General features: G+C 38.8%; 1 protein-coding gene across 1 annotated transcript in view; it reads right to left on the minus strand.

Annotated features, from left to right (window-relative positions):
* The window catches only part of CCDC141 (coiled-coil domain containing 141), a 151,999-nt gene that overhangs the window by 46,018 nt on the left and 82,987 nt on the right, over positions 1-22,994 (minus strand). Inside the window, exons 9-17 of the mRNA XM_084642594.1 lie at positions 18,412-18,553; positions 16,378-16,497; positions 13,970-14,161; positions 12,578-12,754; positions 9,274-9,453; positions 7,141-7,266; positions 5,980-6,168; positions 5,495-5,674; positions 2,756-2,905 (exon numbers count right to left, since the gene is read on the minus strand). Coding sequence (XP_084498720.1) covers positions 2,756-2,905; positions 5,495-5,674; positions 5,980-6,168; positions 7,141-7,266; positions 9,274-9,453; positions 12,578-12,754; positions 13,970-14,161; positions 16,378-16,497; positions 18,412-18,553 — 1,456 coding nt within the window. The remainder of the gene's footprint in view (positions 1-2,755; positions 2,906-5,494; positions 5,675-5,979; positions 6,169-7,140; positions 7,267-9,273; positions 9,454-12,577; positions 12,755-13,969; positions 14,162-16,377; positions 16,498-18,411; positions 18,554-22,994) is intronic.

Raw genomic sequence — 22,994 nt, forward strand, 5'->3', positions numbered from 1 at the left:
GTAAGGAGAGTGATCACTTTACATAAGCTATTACCAGCAGGAGAGTGGGGTGGGGGGAGAGAAAACCTTTTGTAGTGAAACCTTTTTTTCATGATTTGTGTGTATAAAAACAAACATCTTCTGTATTTTCCACAGTATGCATCTGATGAAGTGAGCTGTAGCTCACAAAAGCTTATGCTCAAATAAATTGGTTAGTCTCTAAGGTGCCACAAGTACTCCTTTTCTTTTTGCGAATACAGACTAACACGGCTGTTACTCTGAAACCGGTGAGTAACAAGTGCACCAACATTTATTTCATTTAGGTTTTGGGGACAGAGGAGCATGAAAGTAATTTCTCTTGCTCATGCTCTCTTTGGGTAATCCAAGAGAGTAAATAAATAGAAATATCATTTTACTTAGCAGGGAATCACATCCCCTCTGCCATTACTATGATCACTGCAGAATCCTAGGAACATAAGAATGAAACCAGACATCCATCTAGTCCAACAACCTCTCTCTGGCTGGTCTTAGATGCAGAGCTGTTTAGAAAATGTTTTTTTTCCCCCTGCAGATAATCTTCAGTTTTCAGTCGAAAACTGAAATCAGAAAAATTTTGGCTGAAACCTAGAATATTTTGTTTGTGAAATGCTGCTGCGATGCTTTGTGCTCCCATTCTCCTCTCTAGAATGGGCTCCCTGGTCAGACTACATCTCCCATGAGGTACCCCAGTTTCCCCTGCCCCACAATGAAGAGAGGTGGTTCATACTGGCAGTTGACTGCAGTGGATCATGGGGGATGAAGTCCAGGGGGAGAACCTGACCCACAGAAGAGACTGGGAGCATGAGGCATCCAAACTACGACTATTATGAGGCACCACAGTGTTACTTCAGAATCAAAATATTTCAGTTTGGGGGCATTCCGTTTTTCAACAACACCACTGAAATTCTCCCTGAAAAGTAGGCATTTTAAATAAAAAACCCCTGTTTAATCAAAAACCCAATTTTCTGCTGAAAAAACAGTTCAATGGAAAATTTTCAACCAGCCCTTCTGAGAAATGTACACGATTCCCTTAAATGGACAATTATGGATTAACCTATTTCAATTAACCTATTTCAACCTATGTCAATTTCTTCCTAATTTTGATTTTTGCTCTGACTGCTACCCAACGAACTGTGGATGTTCTCATTATCTACATTAAGTGGCTGACCCATTTTTAAAATCCTAACCTTCTTGACCTCTATAACGTGTAGTGTCAAAGAGGTTTTTCATTCATTGGTTTTAAATGTTACCATGTTCCTGTTTGATGAGAACAGGGTAAATATGAGTGCCCCGTTTATCTTTTCTATACCATTAATTAGTATGCATACTCTTTCTTGTCCCCTCTTATTCATTCTCAGTTTAAACTAAACAGTCCTTTCAATCTATCTATCAAACCTCTATTCATTTTTGTTGTTTATAATTGAACCACTATTTCTGCTAAATAGGCAAGGATATTTTATTGTTATTATTTATTAGTGGTATTTGTATTACCATAGTGTCTAGGAGCCCGAACCATGGAATAGTACCCTATTGTGCTAGGTGCTGTACAAACATAACAAAGAGCTGGGCCCCTGCCACAAGGAGCTTCCAATCTAAGTAGGGTGCCCAGAACTGAACACAGCATAAAAGTTTTCAAAGCAGCATGTATGTTATTTTAAAAGAGCTAACTGTAATACAGCACATTGGAAATGTGAACCTTAAATTTGTTTTGTTGACTCTGTTAAAGGTGACCTGCCAGGGGAAAATACATGGATCTTATGTCCCTTTAGTTTCTTTGTGGTGTATAAAGAAAGCCTGAAAGGTTTTGTTAAAAATAAAATGAAATAATGAAAATTTGCTTTTTATGTTCAAAATCCAAGATATTTCTACCCTGGAAGATGCTATGGTGACTGGCAAAATAATGACATTCTGCTATCACAAGAGATAAAGATTAAAAATGGATCAATTGATAGGCTAAGTGACTTTTAGTCAGACTGGTTAATGGTTTTTTTTTTTTCCTCCTTTCTATGTTTTGATTTTACTTCAGTGCCTAATGAACACTTGGCTGAAAGGATGTCCTGTTAAATTCTCAACACTGCTGCAATTTAAGGTGTCAAACCACATAGCCGAGGCCCCCAAAATTCCTCCAAGACCCAGGGAAGATCAGATGTGACATTCTGATATTTCTAAAGTAAAAAATGACTAAGTGTTTTGTTTTGTCTTTTTTTAATGAATACCTTCTGGTCTTGTTTATGCATAATTAAAAAAGGAGGGGTTGGTAAAAAATCATTTAAAAAATCCTTTGCAGATCACATTTAAACCTCTAATTAGAATGCCGATAATTCTTTTTAACGTGAGGAACAACAGTAAAGCTACATGATACATAAAATACTGCATTTGCTTGAGGCTTTACTTTAAAGACATTTATAAACCCAAGCAACTGAACTGAACCAGATTTAGATAAGAGCTATGCTGCACATCTGTACCTGAGAAAGTGCAGATGCTATATTTGCATCCCTCTTTTTTTGTGTGAAAGCCATTAATGTCAGCATGGTAGCTTCACGTAGATTTGAACACAGGCTTGGATTTTAAACATAGGCCATAGATTTTACTGCTTGTATGTGGATCAAGGGCTGCTGGTAAGATGAAAATCTACTTTACTGTATATGTATATGGTATTTGTGGGAATACCTAAGCCGTAACACACATTATAGCACACAACAGCTTTTAGTAATTTAATCTGTTCTTTTCACCAGACCTCATTTATCTCTTCTCTACTTGTGCAGTACTGGAAGTTGTGTGACAGTTCCTCCTCATACTTATCTGCTTTGGTTCTCCAGTTAATGCTGTCACACTCCAGAGTAGCAAGCTCCTGCTGTAGAGTCTTTACAGAAATATTAAAGCAGTTCTAAAAAAAAAAGAGAGTAGAAAATGAAATAATTATGAGCTGGATGTGCTGCCTACACAACATAGCAAATGTCTAACTCTTATGACATTGCTTAGGGTTTAAAATACGGAAAATGTTTCTGCTTTATCTTAGACTTAGTCAATTGAAGTGGGAAAGTTTTCTGAGTTGATTTAATAGGGTGTCGTGGAGGGAGGAACGGTTATTACAAAGGGGGTTAAAAATCCACTCGGATGTGGCAAGGGGCGCAGGTTTTGGGGTGTTTTATCAAGGCAAACAGTGTGCACAAAAATGGTCCACTGCCTGGACACAAAATGGGGTTGGGTGACATTATCTTCTTCGAATTTTCCCCCATTTTAGTTGCAGAGGTGATCTGGGGATTGGAGCTGGCTAATTAAAGGGTGTGTTTCTGGTGCAACATCATGGCAGTGGTACAGGTTATCAATCGCCAAACTTCCAGATCACACAGGGTTATGAAGTTGGTAAGGGCATTTGTTCTACAATGCTTAACCTTCAACTTCTGTTTTTCTTCAAAGCACATGCCGGGCATGGATAACGGCATAGCAGACGCCTTGTCTTGTTTCCAGTTTGACAGATTTTGTGAGCTTGCACCAGACACTAGCAGTGAACCCGAGCAGATGCCACTGGCTCTCTGGAACCTCGGAATGTGATGTGGTCAGCGAAATGGAGATTTTTGGCTCCAGCTTACAAGTTGTTTATTTTGTTTTCTTTTCAGGAGTTTTGTCAATTCAAGGATCCAGAGAAGGGGTTGCCTATGCAGCCCTCCGTGGAGGGTGGTTGTTGCAGTACTGGGTCAAGGCCAAAGCAGCTGCTGGTGCCCCTTGATGATCATACATAGGACAATGGGTTCTTTCTCCCCAGTAGGGCTTCTAGGCAGGAGGCCCTTTGGAGGTGTCTGGGAGCCCGGCGGGGCTTGGGGTGAGGCAGCCAAGCAAATTGCTGGTGTCTCCTTTTGGCAGATGTTCAGTGCAGTTACTCCATAGGGAGGACAGCCAGTGACCAGATAAATGGCCTGGTAAAGGACTTAAAGGGAGGTACTGGATAAAGGAATAGAGCAGGGGAGGGGGTTGGGGACTCCCCTGATTGGTACGGCAGGTAGCCAAACCCCCCCCCCCCCGTTTTCATAGCCCTCCTTAACCTTCTTATGAGGGTGATGGATGGTAAGGTCCAAGCCATGGGTCGGCTGGGGGACCTGGATGGAAACAAAGGGGGGCTGGTGGAAGCCCCGGAGAATTGATTTGAATAAGCATGGATTTGCCTTCACCGTACACTTTATCTGCCAGGTAGTCCCAGACATCTATATATAATAAAGTTGTGGCCTGATTAAAACCCATAAAAAGTCTCCTGTCCTTCTTGCGGTGTACCCAGACAATAGAAAATGAAATAAATTATGAGCTGGATCTGCTGCCTACACAACATAGCAAACGCCTAACTCTTATGACATTGCTTAGGGTTTAAAATACGGAAAATGTTTCTGCTTTATCTTAGACTTGGTCAATTAAAAAGATACTCTTTCTCTGAAATAATTTTATATCCCAGTGTGGGTAACATTAACCATTAAGGGCTAGATTAAGACATTGCTCCTAGCCTATAGAAAGGGGAAATATGGTTGCACCACCCCATAAACAGTCTAGGACAGGAACTGTGGTTCAGAGTTGCAATTCCTGCCCTGGTGCCCCCAGGTTCTGGCCAGTCCCCTCTCCTCTGTTTATGGGGAGTAGTGGTGCCTTAGAGCCTGCTCCCTCCCTCCCATGTGCAGACTGGTAACGTGGACAATGTGTGGAGGGGGAGCATGGGAGTGCTTTGTGCTCCCTTTCTTCCCTTGCACAAATATATAGGGCACGTGACAATCTTGCTAGGAAGGAATAATGCTTTCCTAAAACAATACCCAATTTCACTGGGAAAATGAGTCTCTGGAGGAAGGCTAGAATCCAGTAATAGGATGACATTTTTATTATAGTTCCCTGTTTGTTCTTTCACCATAATTTGTTTATAAAAGAATACGGATGCAAAACCACCTCTAAGAAGTAGCAGGAGTCTAAAACTTACATACTTTAGCAGCTGTCAAGAAATCAGCTATTAGGACCAGATCTGCACAAAGAATATCAGGGAGCAGGAAAGCAGATTTTCCGTCTCCTCCCTCCAACATTGACTGTATTCACAGAACTCATAATTTAAAAACAAACCAAAAGCCAAAAACAAAATAGTGAGATTTCTGAAAAACTAAACATGTTTTCTCTGCACCACAATGATTCATAAAGTTAGTGGGACTGCTGAACAGTAAGCTCCACTGTTGAAGACTTCTTTTAGTTTGATGCAAAAGAAAAATCTGCAGACAAATCAGAGTCACTACATTAAAAATACATTTTAAAAACATAAGTGTGAAAATGCTTCACCATTTTGCTTTCTATTTTTTCTGCCCTCTTTTAGAAGAGTTATTAATGCTATGAATTAGTTTTTTCCCAGGGCATTAATGAGTTGTATGCACATCAAGAAGTCAGTCAGATAGCTCTAATGCTTCAGGCTATAATATGCAATGCTAAATTTACTGATCATTCAGATATTACTTACAGAATGCTGCACTGCAGAAAGGCTGTCCACTCCTAGGGTAAGAGCCAGTTTATATAGATGTCCAATATGCGCATGTTTTTCCTGAGTATTAGCAAGGTGGGCTTTAGCTTGGTGTGCATCATCAGGGATCTCACTTGTTTCAGGAATCTCCAGTTCTCCTGATTTTACGAGCCATTCCAGCTGGAATATGTTTGAAATAATTTGTTAAAGGAAGTTACACGATTCCCTTCCTCATCATCATATGTTGACATAATAAAATGTGTAGGGATAGGTCCGAGGCACAGAATTTGTGATTTAGATCCAGAGTTTGAGCTCACCAGGTTTCAGAGGATTTCAGATCCAGAGTTTCAGTTCAGTCCCACAGGTGAGTAAATGTTTTTAGTTTGGGGCAAAACAAAGATGACAGGTAGTACCAGAAACAAAAAGAAATTAGTTGCAATAGGAAAAAGGTATATATTTTTAAGGATAAAGATTATTATACTTACTTGTTCTTTGACATGATGGAATTTGACTGACTTGTTGAAAATTTCATCATATTCTGTCAACCTTTCTTTTATCCTCTGCTGAAGATGAGTAAGCTCATTTACCTTCTCAGAATTTTCTTTAACAGGAACTCCTTTTAGGCTCAGCAATTCTGATAATTTTACTGTGTATTCAACCTCAGCAGTTAGTTGCTAGCAAATAAATGCAATAAATTACTCAGATTTGCAGGAATTACTTTTCATGTATTATTTCATCAAATGTAAATTAGGGATGGGGAAACTGTCTTAGAAAAAAAATGCCATCCTCTTCTCCATGCTTTTCTGAATCTTTCCTCATTTCTAGAAGTGAACCTGAACTTTTTAGAAATGGATCTGAACCAAAGCCTCAGATCCATAAACCCCTACAGTTAGGAAAGTCTGGACCAGATCTGCATTTTGAGCTGTGGACAATCAAGTTTTTTGTTCCCCACATTTTCAATTTCCCCTGTACTTCAGGATTCTAGCAAGATCAAGAACTGTAGCGAACAATATACAATGAAAAGGGATCTTCCTGTAGTATCGACACTCCTTTCTCATTGTCAGATTGATATTAACTCGTTGGATACAAGAGACTTCACAGATGAATGTCACCTAGGATCTGGAGTTTAGAGGTGGCAAATAGGGGTGCTGTGCTAGGAAGCATGGAGGTCTTCTGGATGCTGGAAGGCATGACAGGTGGGACTCAAGCCTGCAGAGCATGAATGAGAGGAATGGGAGACAGAGAGACTTTCCTGGAATCAGGAGCTGTAATGTGGAGGAAGTAAGAAGCTCATGTACAGAAACACCCCAGCCCCCAAGCAGTTCTGCTACTCCCCAAGCACGGAGCTGGGATGTCCTTTTTTTGCCCTTGTGCACTGGACTAGTTTTTCTTCTGTATATCCAGCCTTTCCTTGTGCATCATTCCCAATTTGCAGCTAAAATTGTAGGTGACATTCTGAGGAGTTAACGCACCACAAAAGACAGTTTGCATACACAACCCTACATAGAGTATAAAATGTAAAGCCTAATCCTGCAAAGACTTTTTCCTGTGCGCAGCCCCACTGAACTCAATGTAAATGTAACTCTTTGTAGGATCAGGGATTTGCAAAGAACTTTCTTTCACTTTGGATCTCACCAATTTCTCACCTGAAACTGCTGTTTCATTTGGTTAAATTTTTGTTGTAGTTCTAAGAGAATCTGAAAGTTACTCCCAAGGTCAACTGCTGCAGCAGGTCTGAGACCCTCCTCAAGAATCATTAAGTTATGAGCAGTCTAAAAGAAACAGTGACACAACACACGAGTACCTTTTTATCTGCATTAAACAATTTACATTCCATTGAAAAGCTCATTTTTGTAAATAAAGTAAAAAAAAATTCATCTAAATTCTGTCAGTAGAATTCCATAGAGTGATAGTACACCTGTAAAATGGTAGATCCTAAAGATAATGTAAAGGAAGCTTCAGAGTAACAGCCGTGTTAGTCTGTATTCGCAAAAAGAAAAGGAGGACTTGTGGCACCTTAGAGACTAACCAATTTATTAGAGCATAAGCTTTCGTGAGCTACAGCTCACTTCCTCAGATGCATATCGTGGAAACTGCAGCAGGCTTTATATATACACAGAGAATATGAAACAATACCTATTCCCACCCCACTGTCCTGCTGGTAATAGCTTATCTAAAGTGATTTCCAGCACAAATCCAGGTTTTCTCACCCTCCACCCCCCCACACAAATTCACTCTCCTGCTGGTGATAGCCCATCCAAAGTGACAACTCTTTACACAATGTGCATGACAATCAAGCTGGGCTATTTCCTGCATAAATCCAGGTTCTCACATCCCCCCCACCCCCATACACACACAAACTCACTCTCCTGCTGGTAATAGCTCATCCAAACTGACCACTCTTCAAGTTAAAATCCAAGTTAAACCAGAACATCTGGGGGGGGGGTAGGAAAAAACAAGAGGAAACAGGCTACCTTGCATAATGACTTAGCCACTCCAAGTCTCTATTAGAGCTTATGCTCTAATAAATTGGTTAGTCTCTAAGGTGCCACAAGTCCTCCTTTTCTTTTTGTAAAGGAAGCTGCCGCCTGTCCTAAATTTGTTTTAAAATGATAAATCTCAATCTGGTGCAAATCCTCTGACATTCTGAAGGGCTACTGAAGACTCTAAGCACAGTGTAGCTGGAGAGATTCACATGCACTGTGGTGAAGGGAGGCTGGAAAAGCAACGCACAATGGAACCCATAGTGCTTTCTCTGCAAGAGCTTGTAGAGTGGTTTAGCAATAACTAGGTTGGGGGTATCAGTGGATAAACAATTAGTCAGATGAACTGAATGCATCTGATCAAGGGAGCTATAGCTCACGAAAGCTTATGCTCAAATAAATTGGTTAGTCTCTAAGGTGCCACAAGTCCTCCTTTTCTTTTTCCGGATACAGACTAACATGGCTGCTACTCTGAAACCTGGCTAAAACATATGATACTGGTTGCATAGTGGACTGCAGCCATCACTGCAGCTGCTGAAGTAATCTGCAATCTGCCCCTGGGCTAGAGAAAATCCTTTTCTCATTAACCACTCCATAGCCCATTTACTCTGGCTTTATTCACAGAACTAGGATTTGGTTTACTGGAAGTAATTAATACAGCTGAAGTAACTATTCAGCCACAATCATGCCAGAGAAATAAATGTGTGCTGTCTGGGAAGGTACATTTAAACGCTCTTCTTTTCAGTACAAATACATGATTAGAAAATTGTAATGTGCTTGTAAAAAACTAAGAAGAAACCCATAACATTTATAAGCATTCTACTTTTTTTCCCTAACACTGGCTCTTTCAACAAAATATTTGTAAGCTTAAAATTCGGTAGCGGTGTCAGAGTCCTTCCCCACACCCAAAGTTAATGCTATGCAGTATATAAAGCAGTGGTTCTCAAAATGTTGTCTTCAGCAGCATTTTATGGTGTGCATGACACAAAAATGTTAGAAAAATCAAGCAGTTTAATGCAGCAAACAGAACTGGCTGAAACTGTTTCAAAATTTGAAATTACGACCAATTAAATATTGCAAAACAATGAAAAAACAGGAAGAGTTTTCGGCATGTTTCATTCAACAGTAGCAGAAAATAAAGTTGGGGATATTAAAGGACCTATTCCATAGGGTGATTTCTCTTTCATAATCTGCAGAATTACATGGTGAGAGAACCACTGACAGGTGATAATTTCAGACTATTAATGATGCAGAAATGTTTGCCAAAGCCGTCTTCTTCAAATATGTTTCACTTACTTTTTTAAATTGCTCTTTAAATTTCCAACATTTTTGTTTGATGGACTTTACTTGATTGATATGGAGTTTCCATGTTGTCCACAGGTGCGTCAGCTCTTCCTTTTTTTTATTTAGTTTGTCAATAGTATCTTCAGTTACTTGCACAACGTTTTCCAACTTTAATATAAGATTCTTATTCACCTGGTAAATAAATGATAAATGCATTTTCATTTTCCCCAAAGAGAATAACACATTTTTTTACAAGAATACAAAACAAATTTAGAGTTTTTCCCTCAACAAAATTTAAAAGAGAGCAGAAAACAATCAGTATAATCCAGCATAATCATTTTGGAAATTCTTGGTTGTTTGTGTGTTTATAAATGCAGTGGTTATAGAGGACTGGGAGTGGACATTGGAGGCTGGTTCTTTGGTTCAGCAGTGACCAAGAATTATCACCTTTTGATGACTGCTTGATGGCCATGCAAAAATCAGGTGGAGTCTTCAAGCCAATGCTTAATGGACAGTGTTCAACAACAGAAAAACTACCAGCTGTGACAAAGTTCCTCCTCTACCTTGGTGGGTCCTGCGCTTATTGGCGGATTTTGCTCGCTTCAGAGATTCACAGTAGCCCTCAATTTGGCCACTTTCGTGGCTCAAATCTGCTGTTCACTCAGATAACCTCATCATTGGCCAGCATGGGGAAAAGGAAGGAGAACAATCCCCACAGTCTCTGCTGGCCTACCTAGTGGATCGGGGAACAGACCAGAGACCTTCCCCTCTGGTGGAACTCACAGTCCAGTTCGACTCCTCCAGTATCAAGGAGGGATGGGGGGAACCCGGGCCCACCCTCTACTCCGGGTTCCAGCCCAGGGCCCTGTGGATTGCAGCTGTCTACAGTGGCTCTTGTAACAGCTGCGTGACAGCTACAACTCCCTGGGCTACTTCCCCATAGCCTCCTCCCAATACCTTCTTTATTCTCACCACATGACTTTCCTCCTGATGTCTGATAATGCTTGTACTTTTCAGTCTTCCAGTAGTACACCTTCTCACTTTCAGCTTCTTGCACCTCTTGCTCCCAGCTCCTCGTACACACCTCACTAACTGGAGTGAGAGCCTTTTTAAGCCAGATGTCCTGATTAGCCTTAATTAATTCTAGCAGCTTCCCAATTTGCTACAGGTGTCCTAATTAGCCTGCCTGCCTTAATTAGTTCTAGAAAGTTCCTGAGTGTTCTGGAACCTTCCCTCCTACCTTACCCAGGGAAAAGGGACCTACTTAACCTGGGGCTAATATATCTGCCTTTTATAACTCTCCTGTAGCCATCTGGCCTGACCCTGTCACACAACATTGGCATTAATTCACACAGTTGTTGGAACTTTCAGCAAATAATTGAATGGGACTGAAGGAGGAACTACTTACTTATCCTTAGATGTGGTTCCCTTTGCACAAGGCTGAAACACTTGTGGGATAACATGAGGCAAACATATTCAGTACTTTTGGGTTTTTTGTCTTTGAGGGTTTTTTTTGGAGGACTCACCTCAGTGACATCATAGAAAACTTGATAATTCTCTTTACTCTTTTCCCAACTCTAGCACAGAATTTTTCCTCTGAGGAAGGCGGTGTGTGTAAATTATATCCAGACACGGATAAAGATTTATAATACACCCCCCAAGAATATACTAGGACCACATTAGCAGAAGACATGTTGGCAGCAATAGCTAAGCCTTGGAAGAGGCAATATCTGAGAGAACATCAGCAAGGATAAACTGTGTGGAGACAGTTCTATCATCCATTTTTCTAAAAAGTCCTTTTATATTTTCCAGACTAGTACAGACTGCCTCTTAGTGGATGCAGAGTAAACTGTATATTGCACAAATAGAAATATGTGAGTCTAATGGGATCTACAGAAGGCCAGGGTTATCTGCATGGAGACCCTGTGCTTCCATAACCCCAGATGGCACAGCTCCATTAAAATCATGCTAACAGGGATCCTGACTGTGGTGGCCCCTGGGACCCTCAGAAGGCACCTCAGTAAAAGAAATAATACCATCCCTAGCTATATAATTATTTCTGCTTAAACTCCATCAGGCTGGCCTCCTTGCTCCTGCTCCTGGCTTCCAAGTGTCCAGACTACTCATGCAGATCCCAGATATGCTGACTGCCCTCCACAAGGTGCAGAAGCGGAGTGAGTGGTGCAGAGCTAGCTTTCCTCACTCACATTCTGCATGGGATGGGAGTGATCCATGAATGGAGACTATGGGAAGGATGATCTCGCCTTTAAATGGTCTACAAATGCATTTTATCCTTATATGCAGCTGGATCAGCTGGTCACTTGCTAGCAATTCCTGCATGGCCTGAAGAGGGTTATATATCCAGGCATGCCCTACTGCACTGTAATGGAAGGTTTTCATAGGTTTTAAAATTCTGCAAGCTCAATCGACAAGAAATAGAAGGTGATAAAATGTTTAAGCTGCCTTAACTTCCTTTGAAATATCAAGTTAAAAAATAATGTCACCTAAGAATTTCCTCCCAATTTAACCACATTACTGTGATTTTTCTGATGAGAAAATCAGCATGAAATATTTTGTTTTGGGTCAGCTCAGTCTGAATCAAGATATTTTGTTATATTGAGTTGACCCAAAACATTTAGTTTCAAATCGGTTAAAAAAAATAAAGGGCATTTTACTAGCATTGCCTTATGGCAAGTGTGGTTTGGGTCCCCTACTGTCTCCTTTGAGCCAGTCTCCCTGAAGGAGTTCATCCTCCACAATGCAGCATGGACACACAGATAGTCCTCCAAGGAGACTGGCTCATAGGAGACAATGGAGACCCAAACTATGCCTCTCCTAAGGCAATATGCTAGGGAAATGCTGTGTAATGTTGAGGAGCCTTTGGAATGAATTCAACAAAACAAAATGAAACATTTACATTTCAGAAATGTCAAAATGTTTTCTTTCTATTGCAAATGTCAAAATGAAATGTTTTGCCATTTCCAAATCAAAATTTTTTTACAATTTCTTTGCTGCCAAAAAAAAAAGAAAAGAAAAGAAAAAGAAAAACATTTTGAAATGAAAAAAAAAAAAGTCAACATTTCCCACAGGTGGAAATTCCAAATTTTGCTCAGCTCTAATTATGCCCCCTCCCCATCCCGAAACACAATAGAAATACTGTGCCCTGGGCAAGCTCCTCGGGGCATGGGAGTAGGATCCATAGATCTACTCTTAATTTGTCAGTAGTTATTGTAGTTTAGTGCATATTTGAAGTTATGATTATGAATTTAACAATTAATCCTTGCTACAGTGATAACTCAGTGAACTACAGTCTCACCATATTTAATGAATTAATAAAATCATGCCCCATATCTTGAGTAGAAAGAATCTTCTTTAAAACCATCAGCCACTGAGTATCAGCTGACTCCATCACAGTCTTGTTTTCAGCTTCACTCTCTGTTTGCACAGGTTCAAATTTATAGAATTCCTTCAGACTTTGAGCCTGGTCATTTACCTGCAGAAAAATGCAAGAATAAAAATACAGGCCTAAATCTCTCAAATCAGACATGGTGGTAGATTTGAGTAATACATTAATGAACGTTTTCCATGTTTTAAACCGCATCCTCCTCTACAGAAAACTGGACAATCATAAAACAAGCAGAAGTGTGTTAAGTAACCTGGAAACCTATTTTAACAGCTGGCAAATAGGCTCGGGACTGAAGTGAAAAGTTTATTATGCAACGAGAGCTTCTAAGCACACAGCAATACGTTTTTAAGTCGGTAGCAATGTGTTCCATGTCCGTCATCTATTATACAAATATTATAAGTTGTTTAGCTCCATTTAATGTGAAGTAACAAAAATTAGCATTAGACAAATACAACATGTGACAAACATAAAAAAACACTGAAAGTCAAACATTAGGATATGAACAAGTAAATGTGATATTGTTCTTAATTAGCGTCACTAGAATTGAGAGCTTAATTGCTATGGCCAAATTTATATGAAATATCCTCTGTTCTCATTTTAGTTTAAAGCGTACAAGGAAAATATTAGTGAATAGTCTTTAAGTATTTAAAAACAAGGATCCAAAACATCTAGTTCTATTACTAGCCCAGGTTTATCGGTTACCAAAAGCATGTTAGAAATGAAGGGACTGATTATGGTCTCAGCTGGGGTGGTTTACGCTTGCATCATTTTAATTCAATTTTTGCACCAATTTAACTAAACTGTTTTTTTTTCTACCAATTTAATTACATTGGTAGAAAAACCAGACCCTAGTGTGGACAAAATTATACTAATCTAAAGAAATTATATCAGTATAGCTTGGTTTTGGTTAATTTACTAAGGCAAGCTGTACCAATGTTAGCACTTTTAATAAGATATTCACGTGAGGGGGGTTGCACTGATTTAACTACATTGGTGTCTTAAACCAATGTAGTTAAATCAGTGCAAGAACTGCATGCATGCAAATCCTTATGCTTGTGTAAATTAACTGATGAGGGCTGGACTACACACAGTTCTTGCACTGATTTAACTGAGGCCCTTTCTGAGGAAAATTACCTCATTTGGAATAGACTGCAGCCTATAGGCTGTGTAGCTAGGAGGCCTGCACAGCCTTCCCTGGGATAGCAGCCCTAGATGCTATTTTAGGCTAGGCAAAACCCTTGTTCTCTCTCCATCTTGTAAAATTACAGAGTGAAGTCCGGTAATTCAGTAGGGAATCTGTACCTCCTTCGCTGACTTTAAAAATGCAACATAAGCTTTTAGAACGTCTAGTTTTGAACTAATATTTTTGTTAAGTGTTGCCAGTTCTTCATTTAGAAGGTCAGCTTTGCTAGAGAAAGCTGCCACCTCTGCAGGTTCAAATTCTTCCACTTCATTAATAATTCTCACAGCTGCTTCCAGTTCATGTGACGTTTCCTATGAGGACATAAACATAGAACACAGTATATGGTGATTGGAAAGGGCTCGTGAAAATTCACATCCTAATGTTAATTTCTGGCAGTATTGGCTCTGTTTAACCCACCCACCTACATAGCAAAGGAACAACTCAAAATGTACATTAAATGCCAAAGCTAAACATCCCCCTCCTGTGACAGTTTTGAAACCAAACACAGAGCCTGAACATAATAAAATTTGCTAATTTTAAATGGAAAAAATGTGTGTCTGAATATTTAAAATCAGTGTAGCCACTTGACAAAAAAGCAAGGGAAATTCTCCACCTGGGAATGCTGATAGAGGAAAGGGATGTGCCATCCACAACAAAGAGCATGGTCAGTAAGTTCCCATGCAGTGCAAATCTGCAATCCCCCAAAATCAGAATAGGGGCCAAACAGCATATCCTGTCTGCTTACTGTCTCCACTCCCCAAACCCAGTAGTATTTTACTCTGGGTTGGTTGTGCAGATTTCCTGGACATTACCACCACACTGGTAGAATCAGCCAGGATTCTGTTTTTCAACTCTACTGTGTTAGCTCACAACTCTGGGCAAGCACAGATGTTTTACTCAAGCGTTACACCTACTTGTTCTAGTGGGCCCTATAAAATCGGAAACACCTCTTCCTGAAATTAGATGTTGCTTTGATTTCACATGGAACCTAGTGAATAAATTGCCAGAAGGGACTTTGACAGCAACACTTTGTTCTCAAAAACACATAAGAACAGTCATGAATAAAATCCAACCCTAGTGAAAAGCCTAGCTACCATTTACTGCCCTAGTATTGAAAGGATCCAGGGTTTCATTTAAATATGAAAAGTCTGGTAAATATGATGGTAAATCATTTCAGGAAACAAGACAGAGGTTTTGCTTATGTGTTTTTCAAATGACTTCTGGATCCCAAATTTTCTCAAAAAATACATAAATACTTTAAGAAGTGAATTTATGGAATTATTGTCCTGCATGCATAATGTTCTCATCCAAAACTGCACCTGTGAGGATGGCATCAGAACTAGGAAAAGTATTTGATGTATATATTTCTATATCTAGAGGCCTAAGATAGCTTTGGATACTTTAGTCCATCTTTTGGATTCATAGCACATGGTATATTTATCTCTGACACTCAGCCAGAATGCAAGCTATATACCCTACGAAATTCCATAGAAGGAAAGGGTACGTGGCGAGGATACTGTAGTCAAAGCACATTATACGGTTTCTGGAGAAAGATCACAACAGGCAAAGGAAATATCCGCGTCAGAATAGTGTTACACAAATTGAGCAGAAATGTTGACAAAAATTATTTCATGCTCATTTGCCACAAAGAATGACTCTTACAAAGCTTCTGTTATTTTTATATTCTTGCTGAGTGTTCTTCAGAATTGCTTGTACGTGAATTTAGTTTCAGTGCTACTGCACAAACCAAATGATTGGATTATATAAACTGGTATAAGACAACACGGAAAAAGAACAACAAAGATACTGAGTTTTCAGATATATGCTCAAATTGGGACTAGTTCCGAAGAGAATACATATAGCTGCATTTTTAAAGAGCTCCCAGCTTAGCCTTGAAATATGAAGCTGGGGTGAGATTTCAACAGATTAGCAGAAAGTGGGCAGGTGGGGGGTGGGAGAGCTAAAGTAGCTTTAAGGCCCTTTTGCATGTTGTGGGGCCTATCTGGGTACAGCAGCCTCCCTGCAATGATTCATGCTGTGGTGTTCTTAGAAGGCAGTCTTACGGCTGTCTCTACAATACCTGTGCATGGACCTGGGCTTTTACACCTTTCCAGCCCTTTTACCCAGCATGAAGGAACCTGAGTGGGAGAGAATCTCACAACTGGAATTTTGATGACCACATTCTTGAACATGTAATTTTTGACATCCCAAAAGTTGGTGGATCAGTGATATACATCAAGAACATGAGGCTTCCAAGGGTATTAAAATCTGACTGTGTTTGGGTCTTGAGATACTAACAGAGGATAGGATGATACTAAAAAAAGGTAGGGCTGAGATGAGAATGGAGAGTACCCTAACTGTAAGAATTACCTGCTTGCAGTTTTAGTTATATTATTGTTGATGGACTATAAGAATTAATAAAAATGAAGACCTATTTTCCTTCTAAGGAAACATGCCCATCCCCAGCTATTACTTAGGGTAATAGCATATGAAAAGGTTTTTTTTTTGTTTTTTTGTTTTTTTTTACCTTAGCTTGATTAGACAGTTCTAGGTATTCACTCAAGACTTTCTCCGACTCAGTCAAACAAGAACCAGGATCCATACTGATTGCAAGTATCGGACTGATTTTTTTTATTGACAATGATACCTTTAGTTAAAAATATAATATATACATAATTATATTAATTTACATCGTTAGGCATAATAAAAACATAAACTTGCATAGAACAAAGTGAGGGAACAGACATAGCTCTTGGCATTGTACCACTTTGATTTCAGGAAATACAGAGGATGCCAAAAACAAAAAAGCCAACCAACCAACCAAATTATTCTATTTCAAATCTAATTAAAAGGTCTGGTTTGCACTTGGGACAAAGGTTCATGCCTGCTCTCTCTCATTTTATCTAAATTGTTTTTTCTCACCCTAATTAGTCCAGCATTGTTATTTTAATAAGTTTGGAGCTTCACAATGTTATAATCTAGAATTTACTACCTTTAACTGAATACTTTCAAGATACCTCATGTTTTAAAAAAGTTTGTTTTATAGACTGGGCCATTTAAAAAAAAATAAAGCATCTTTAAAACTTCTCTAGCAATCTAAAAGGTCTTTTTTCTGCAGATACGTGCACATAACTTCTCTTAATGACAACAAGAGTTGTGCATGTATGCTGGCAATAGGATAGGTCATGAAGAGCAGCTTCAGATGACTCTATATGTGGTATACATAGCCACCGCTAGGAATGTGAATTCATGTTTCCCATCCATTTTAAAATGGGGCTTCTGAATTTGGTCCAGGAACTGTATGATTCAAAGGGAGCCTAATTTAGCACCAGATCTTTCAGAATGCTTGGCTTTAATGGGAGGTTGCAATGGGAAGTGTTTTACTTGGGAGGGTGAGACACTGGGAAGCATTCTGTGAAGAAAGCTGAGACCTTTTGGCTCAAATGTTCAAAATGTCCTCCAATTCTGGGTGTCTGGGTGGGGGTGCCCAAAACTGAGGCACCCAGAATCAGAGACCACATATGAAAATGTGGGGCTAAAAATGATGAAGTTGAAAATAGTTACATTTAGAGAATTCATTTGGTTTAGATTCACATTTTCCTAGTGAGGCCTTTTGTGCAGGACCAACAGAAGGTACCAGTGAATCTTTCTTCTCGACTATTTAAACTATGCAGTATGTTCATCACGCTCCAATATCCTGAAACCTCATTTATAGAAAGTGTGTGTAAAGGGATCCATGGATAGCAAATTGACTTCTTCCCATTTGATTCAGAATAGTTACCTGTAAGCATCACATGTACATTATGAAATGTCAAATTGCATATTGAATAATTATTGAATCATTAAATATTATTTAATAGTTTTGGTCTGCACTTGGGGATGTCTTTGCTACGAACCTTGCGACAAATATTATATTGCATTAGAGGTAGAACAGGCACATAGGCTCAAAGGGAAGCCCTAAACGCCTATTTTAGCTCTAATGCAAAATAACAGAGGTCAGAGAGAGCTGAAGACACACAGAAGGCTTTCAGTACCTTTCAGGATCAGTTCCTTAATGAGTAAAAGGAGCTGTTATTGTGAATGTGATACACTTTCCTTTGGCAGCACAGAGAAATCACATCACCTGTGCTGTGGTTCACAATCCCCATTCCTGTTGTCCCCCGAGTTTCCTTCATCTCCTTTCTCATTGTCGACAAAACAAAATATGGAAAAAAATATAAAGAATGCAGGAAACTTACTTGCAAGTCACAGTCCAGGATTGCTTGCTCATCTTTGCCAAAACAAAGGGCTCATTATCAAAGCAAATTCATGATTTATTATTTAATAGGTATAATGTGTTTGTAGAATCAGCTTCATTTTCAGAGCAAGGCATTTAAATATACTGGTGCCTACGGCTGCACTCAGCATTTCATAGGTATAATTCACCTATCCTCTCTACCAGCTAAGTACATTATTTGGCATTATTCAACCAGAAGCGAAGTCTAATGTTCTAACAGCTATAGTACAGAAATTCAATGCAGTGTGCATGAATACATTAATGAGGATGCCTTTTATAATATACCTTCTTTAGATAATCTTCCAGTGAGGCAGTGAGCCCTTGTTTCTTTAAAGCAAGTTCTTTGTAATCAGGACACTGTCTGATTAGTTGATCCACTCTTTTCTGAACATATTCTAGCATTTCCTGAATTCCAGTCATCCAAGAGCTAAATTGGAACAATACAGCTGTTAATACTTCTCCTGGCTTGTGCACCAGCAAGACGACAGTAGGTGAATAAAAATAGCTCTTCAGTTTCATATCAGAAATGATTTAGCAAGATTTTAAAAACTCAAGTCTTAAAAAAACATAACAGTAATAATGCAGATAAAATTCTTAAGGAGCAGGGCAGAGCAGAGAAATGACATTTCCTGACAAATTATTTCACATTCAATGCACTGTTAATTCCAATGACTTTAGTTGCACTACCAATGGAGTAAGGTACTACTCAATGCAAGTAAGGGTATTCGATTCTGGCCCTAGAGGAACTAAGCAGAAGGGAGAGAAATGAAACATGAACAATTGAAAATATCTGACATACCAAGTGGCTTAGATTTCTATTTTTAAAGGATATTTCACTTTACCTCCAAAAGTTTCAAATTTTCTTACAGTAAATGCACAAAACTTGTCATCTCATTCCCTCCATGCTCTAAGATAACATTTGTTTAAAGATGCTGTTTGAACAGAAGTGCAGAATTAATCAATTGAGAAAGCACTGATCGTTTCATAATCTGAAACATTTAAGCACCAGGGTGCCAATTCGCAATAATATGAATGCTTGAGGTAGTTCTCTCCAAATTGTAAACAAGTCATCACATAGTATTAGGATTTGAAGATGGTGCATAAAAAAGAATTAATGCTCATATTAATTAATTATTGAAGTTGTCTCTGACAAAGATAAATAAATACATAAATAAATCCAAAAATTAGAAGATGAATTCTTCTAAAGTCTGAACTTTGTCAATTTAATCTCTGCTGACTTATCTTGATTCAAATATTTATAAACAGCCAGTTCCAGTGATTCAGAAGACCAAGATCAGCCATCCTGACTGAATTTGAGCAATGCCTGATCAACCATGCCTATCTAATGCCATAGAATATGGCATTAGACTGAATCTGGTGAGAAAATGTGGCCCGTAGAAAAATCCAAGATCACAAAAAGGACGTTATTTATGGAATAAGTTGTTCAGAATTTTGAGAATTAATTTGTCATCATACCTGTAACCCTTATTTTTCAGTGCAACCTTAAATTTATAAAAAGTTGTCCCTCTGTTTCAACATTTCTTAAAGAAGAGATATTCCTTTTAATTTATCAGTGCACCTCCTTCAAACACTAATAAAGATTAAGGTTATACCTTTTGTAGATGGTTATTTAGAGCTTAATAAAATCTACTGATTCTGCATACCTTTAATACAAATAATTAATTTATGACATGGTGAAAATGAGTTTAATCAGCAATGAAATGAGTGCAAATCTTAAACTACCGATAGGCAAGCAGACTGGCCAGAATGATAATGAGGGTTTTCTTAATAGACAAAAATCAATTGATTGAAGAAATTCTGAGTTAATATAAAATGCATTTTCTACAGCGCAACTGTATCTTCAACAGGCTTTAATTTCAAAAATGGAAACTCACATGAAATCAGTAATTATGTTCGTCCAATAGTCTCATTTGAAACAAAAATCTGAATTGGATTTTTTAATCTATTTGAGTATAGTAGTAGTGAGAATATAATGAAGAACTGCCCACCATGGTCTCTTCAAAATCTACACATCTTCTAATATGAATCTTTTTGCACTCATTCATTTATTCTGATCAACTTTTAGCAGATTAGGAATATTATGTGCTATCAACAGCTTTAAGAACTAGTTAGCACTAACCCGGTTACCTGACTAAAGTCCCAGTCCTACAAATCCGGTGTGACGGGTTCTTACTCACACAGATAGATCCAGTGAAATCAATAGCACTTCTCTTGAAATAAACTGCTAATCTGCATAAGGGTGGCAGAATTGGGCTCTATTTTGTAAACTATTCAAGGCAGGAAACCACCCTACACATACGTATGTTAAGTGCCTAGCACATTTTTGGCTTTTCTATAAATAATGATAATGAAACTATGAGGATGACGCTATTCAGTGGTTTCAGAGTAGCAGCCGTGTTTATCTGTGTCCGCAAAAAGAAGAGGAGTCCTTGTGGCACCTTAGAGACTATTTTAGTTCTTCCCCTAATTTTCCCTGCCTTCGTCTACCACATACATAAATTTAGACCATTTCAACTATCAGTAGCCAGTCACAGCCTTTTGGATATCACATTTCTGGGCCAACATCTGATAACTTTACTCATGCTGAATAGTACTTTGGAGCAAAGCAACATTTTTCAGACGAATAGTTTGTTCACTGAAAGATGCAATATTGGGTTGGCTGAAACTATTTGAGTTTGACACAAATTTACCAAATAGTTTCAGAAAAGAAAAAAATCTTATGAACTCAATTCACCAGGGGATTACACACCATTCACAAAACTAGAGGTGTACCCCAAAACCTGGCATTTAGGGCACTCACCTGCAGCATGGAAGACCTGAGTTCAAATGCCTGCTCTGACTCAGGCAAAGTGGGGCTTAGAACCTGGCTTTATCACCTTCCAGCTAAGTGCTCTGGATTTGATCACTTTGGTCTCAGATAATGGACGATGATAGAACATAAATAAAGGCTGACTCGTTGCAGGGGAAGGTTAAAACTAGGCAGTGAGTGAACTTGTCAGGATTGAAGGGAAATCAGCAGGGGAAGGAGGAAAACCAGAAGACGTGTGTGTTTTGTTTTCTTTCTTGGAGAAGTGGGAGGTGTCTGTTTTTGTTTAAAAGCTAGGGTATGGGAAATTTCAATATTCAAAATGTACATATTTAGTTAAACTATTAAGACGTGTATAATTATGGAATGACCTTGTGACTCTGTTGCTTTAATCTTCACTACACACATTGTTTGTTACTCTCAGTTGTTGCGTTTTATCATATTTAAATCATAAGGTCTTCTAGGCAGGAACCATACCTTTCTTATTTGTTTGCAAAATGTCTAGCACAACTTTGGATACTCAAAAACTAAAGTATTAATCCTGTAAAGGATAGTTAACTTGGGTATGAGAAGTTTTAACTAGAGGTCACTGGAAAAGAGTTTTTCTTCTTTCCGCAAGGGTACATGCCTACAGCAAACAGCAGAACATATTAGCACTGCTGCTGTCAGTGTTGCCTAAACAGGGGGATTTTTATTTAATTTCACCACAAACCTCTAACACAATTACTTCATGTCAATTTGTCACTTTCCTTCTTGACCTGCCCTGGGGTTTCAATATCCCAGCACTGCGACATAGGCTTCTAGTCTGAAGCAGAGTACTCAAACACAGCGAGTATGGTTAAAAAAGAGAGAGAAAGTTAAAGGCTGCAGTGATTTTATGGATCCATTCTCACAAGGTCTGCAGACTCCATACCATCGATCAATGCTGTGTTAGACAGCCATGCAACGTGGAATACAGTTTGCATTGTATCTGCTGCCACTGTGGTCTGTGATTGCTGCTGGCTTAAGGAAACCAATTAAATGAAAGCAAGCCGAGGAAAATTCTCTCTCCTATTCTGCTTATCTGTTTAAATACCAGTAGGTGTTAAAGAACAATACAACCAGCTGCGTGTGTTATGGGTAAAGTCACTGAACTTATTATAGGCCCTCTTGGCCTGGCTCAAAGCTTTAAATAACTCCAGTGGGAGCTACGCATAGAATGCAGTAGGACTAGAGGGCCCCCTTTGGGTGAAAGTCACTGCATGCATCTGATGAAGTGAGCTGTAGCTCACAAAAGCTTATGCTCAGATAAATTAGTTAGTCTCTAAGGTGCCACGAGTACTCCTTTTCTTTTTGCAGATACAGACTAACACGGCTGCTGCTCTGAAACAGTGCATGCAATGTTGCTAGGGTTTTTTGTTTGTTTGTAAGTGATAGCACAGGATCCTGAAGAGAAGAGAGTTCCTAAACAGATTTTGAAGTCCCCCACTGAAGCAAAGCTTTCTACAGCCCTGGAATGACTAATTACCATTTCATCAATCTCCTACCGAGCTGTGAAGAATAGGAGACAATCAGCCTGATTTTGATCCAAGTTACACTGGTGTAAATCAGGATCAGGTCCATAGAGTTACACCATTCTTGCTATTAATAATAGATATGGAAAAAGAAAGGCTATTTTATTAATAAATCAAGGTCACTAAGAAGCATATTCTTACATTTAGCTTAATATGTATTATGTTAATCTGTTATATTAAGTTATTAATTATTAAATTTAATATACAGGTAGGCTTTAAAAGGTCTTAAAATGTGCATTCGGGGTTGTAAAAATGACCATCTGTTGACATTTTATTTTATTTTATCTTGACCAGACTGTCTTTTCCTAAATATTTCCCTAACATAACTGCAGCCACGTGCACTAATATAGCATTTGATGTATATAATTTATGTTATAATGTACACAGTTCTAAAAAAAAACTTGTGACAGGAGACAGAGCAATCTATTCAAATGGTATTAGTGAAAAATAATAATGACAAATTTTGCAGACTCAGTCATGTCACTGAG

This window comes from Lepidochelys olivacea (genome assembly GCF_965140295.1).
Source record: "Lepidochelys olivacea isolate rLepOli2 genome assembly, chromosome: 11".
Lineage (NCBI taxonomy): Eukaryota > Metazoa > Chordata > Testudines > Cheloniidae > Lepidochelys > Lepidochelys olivacea.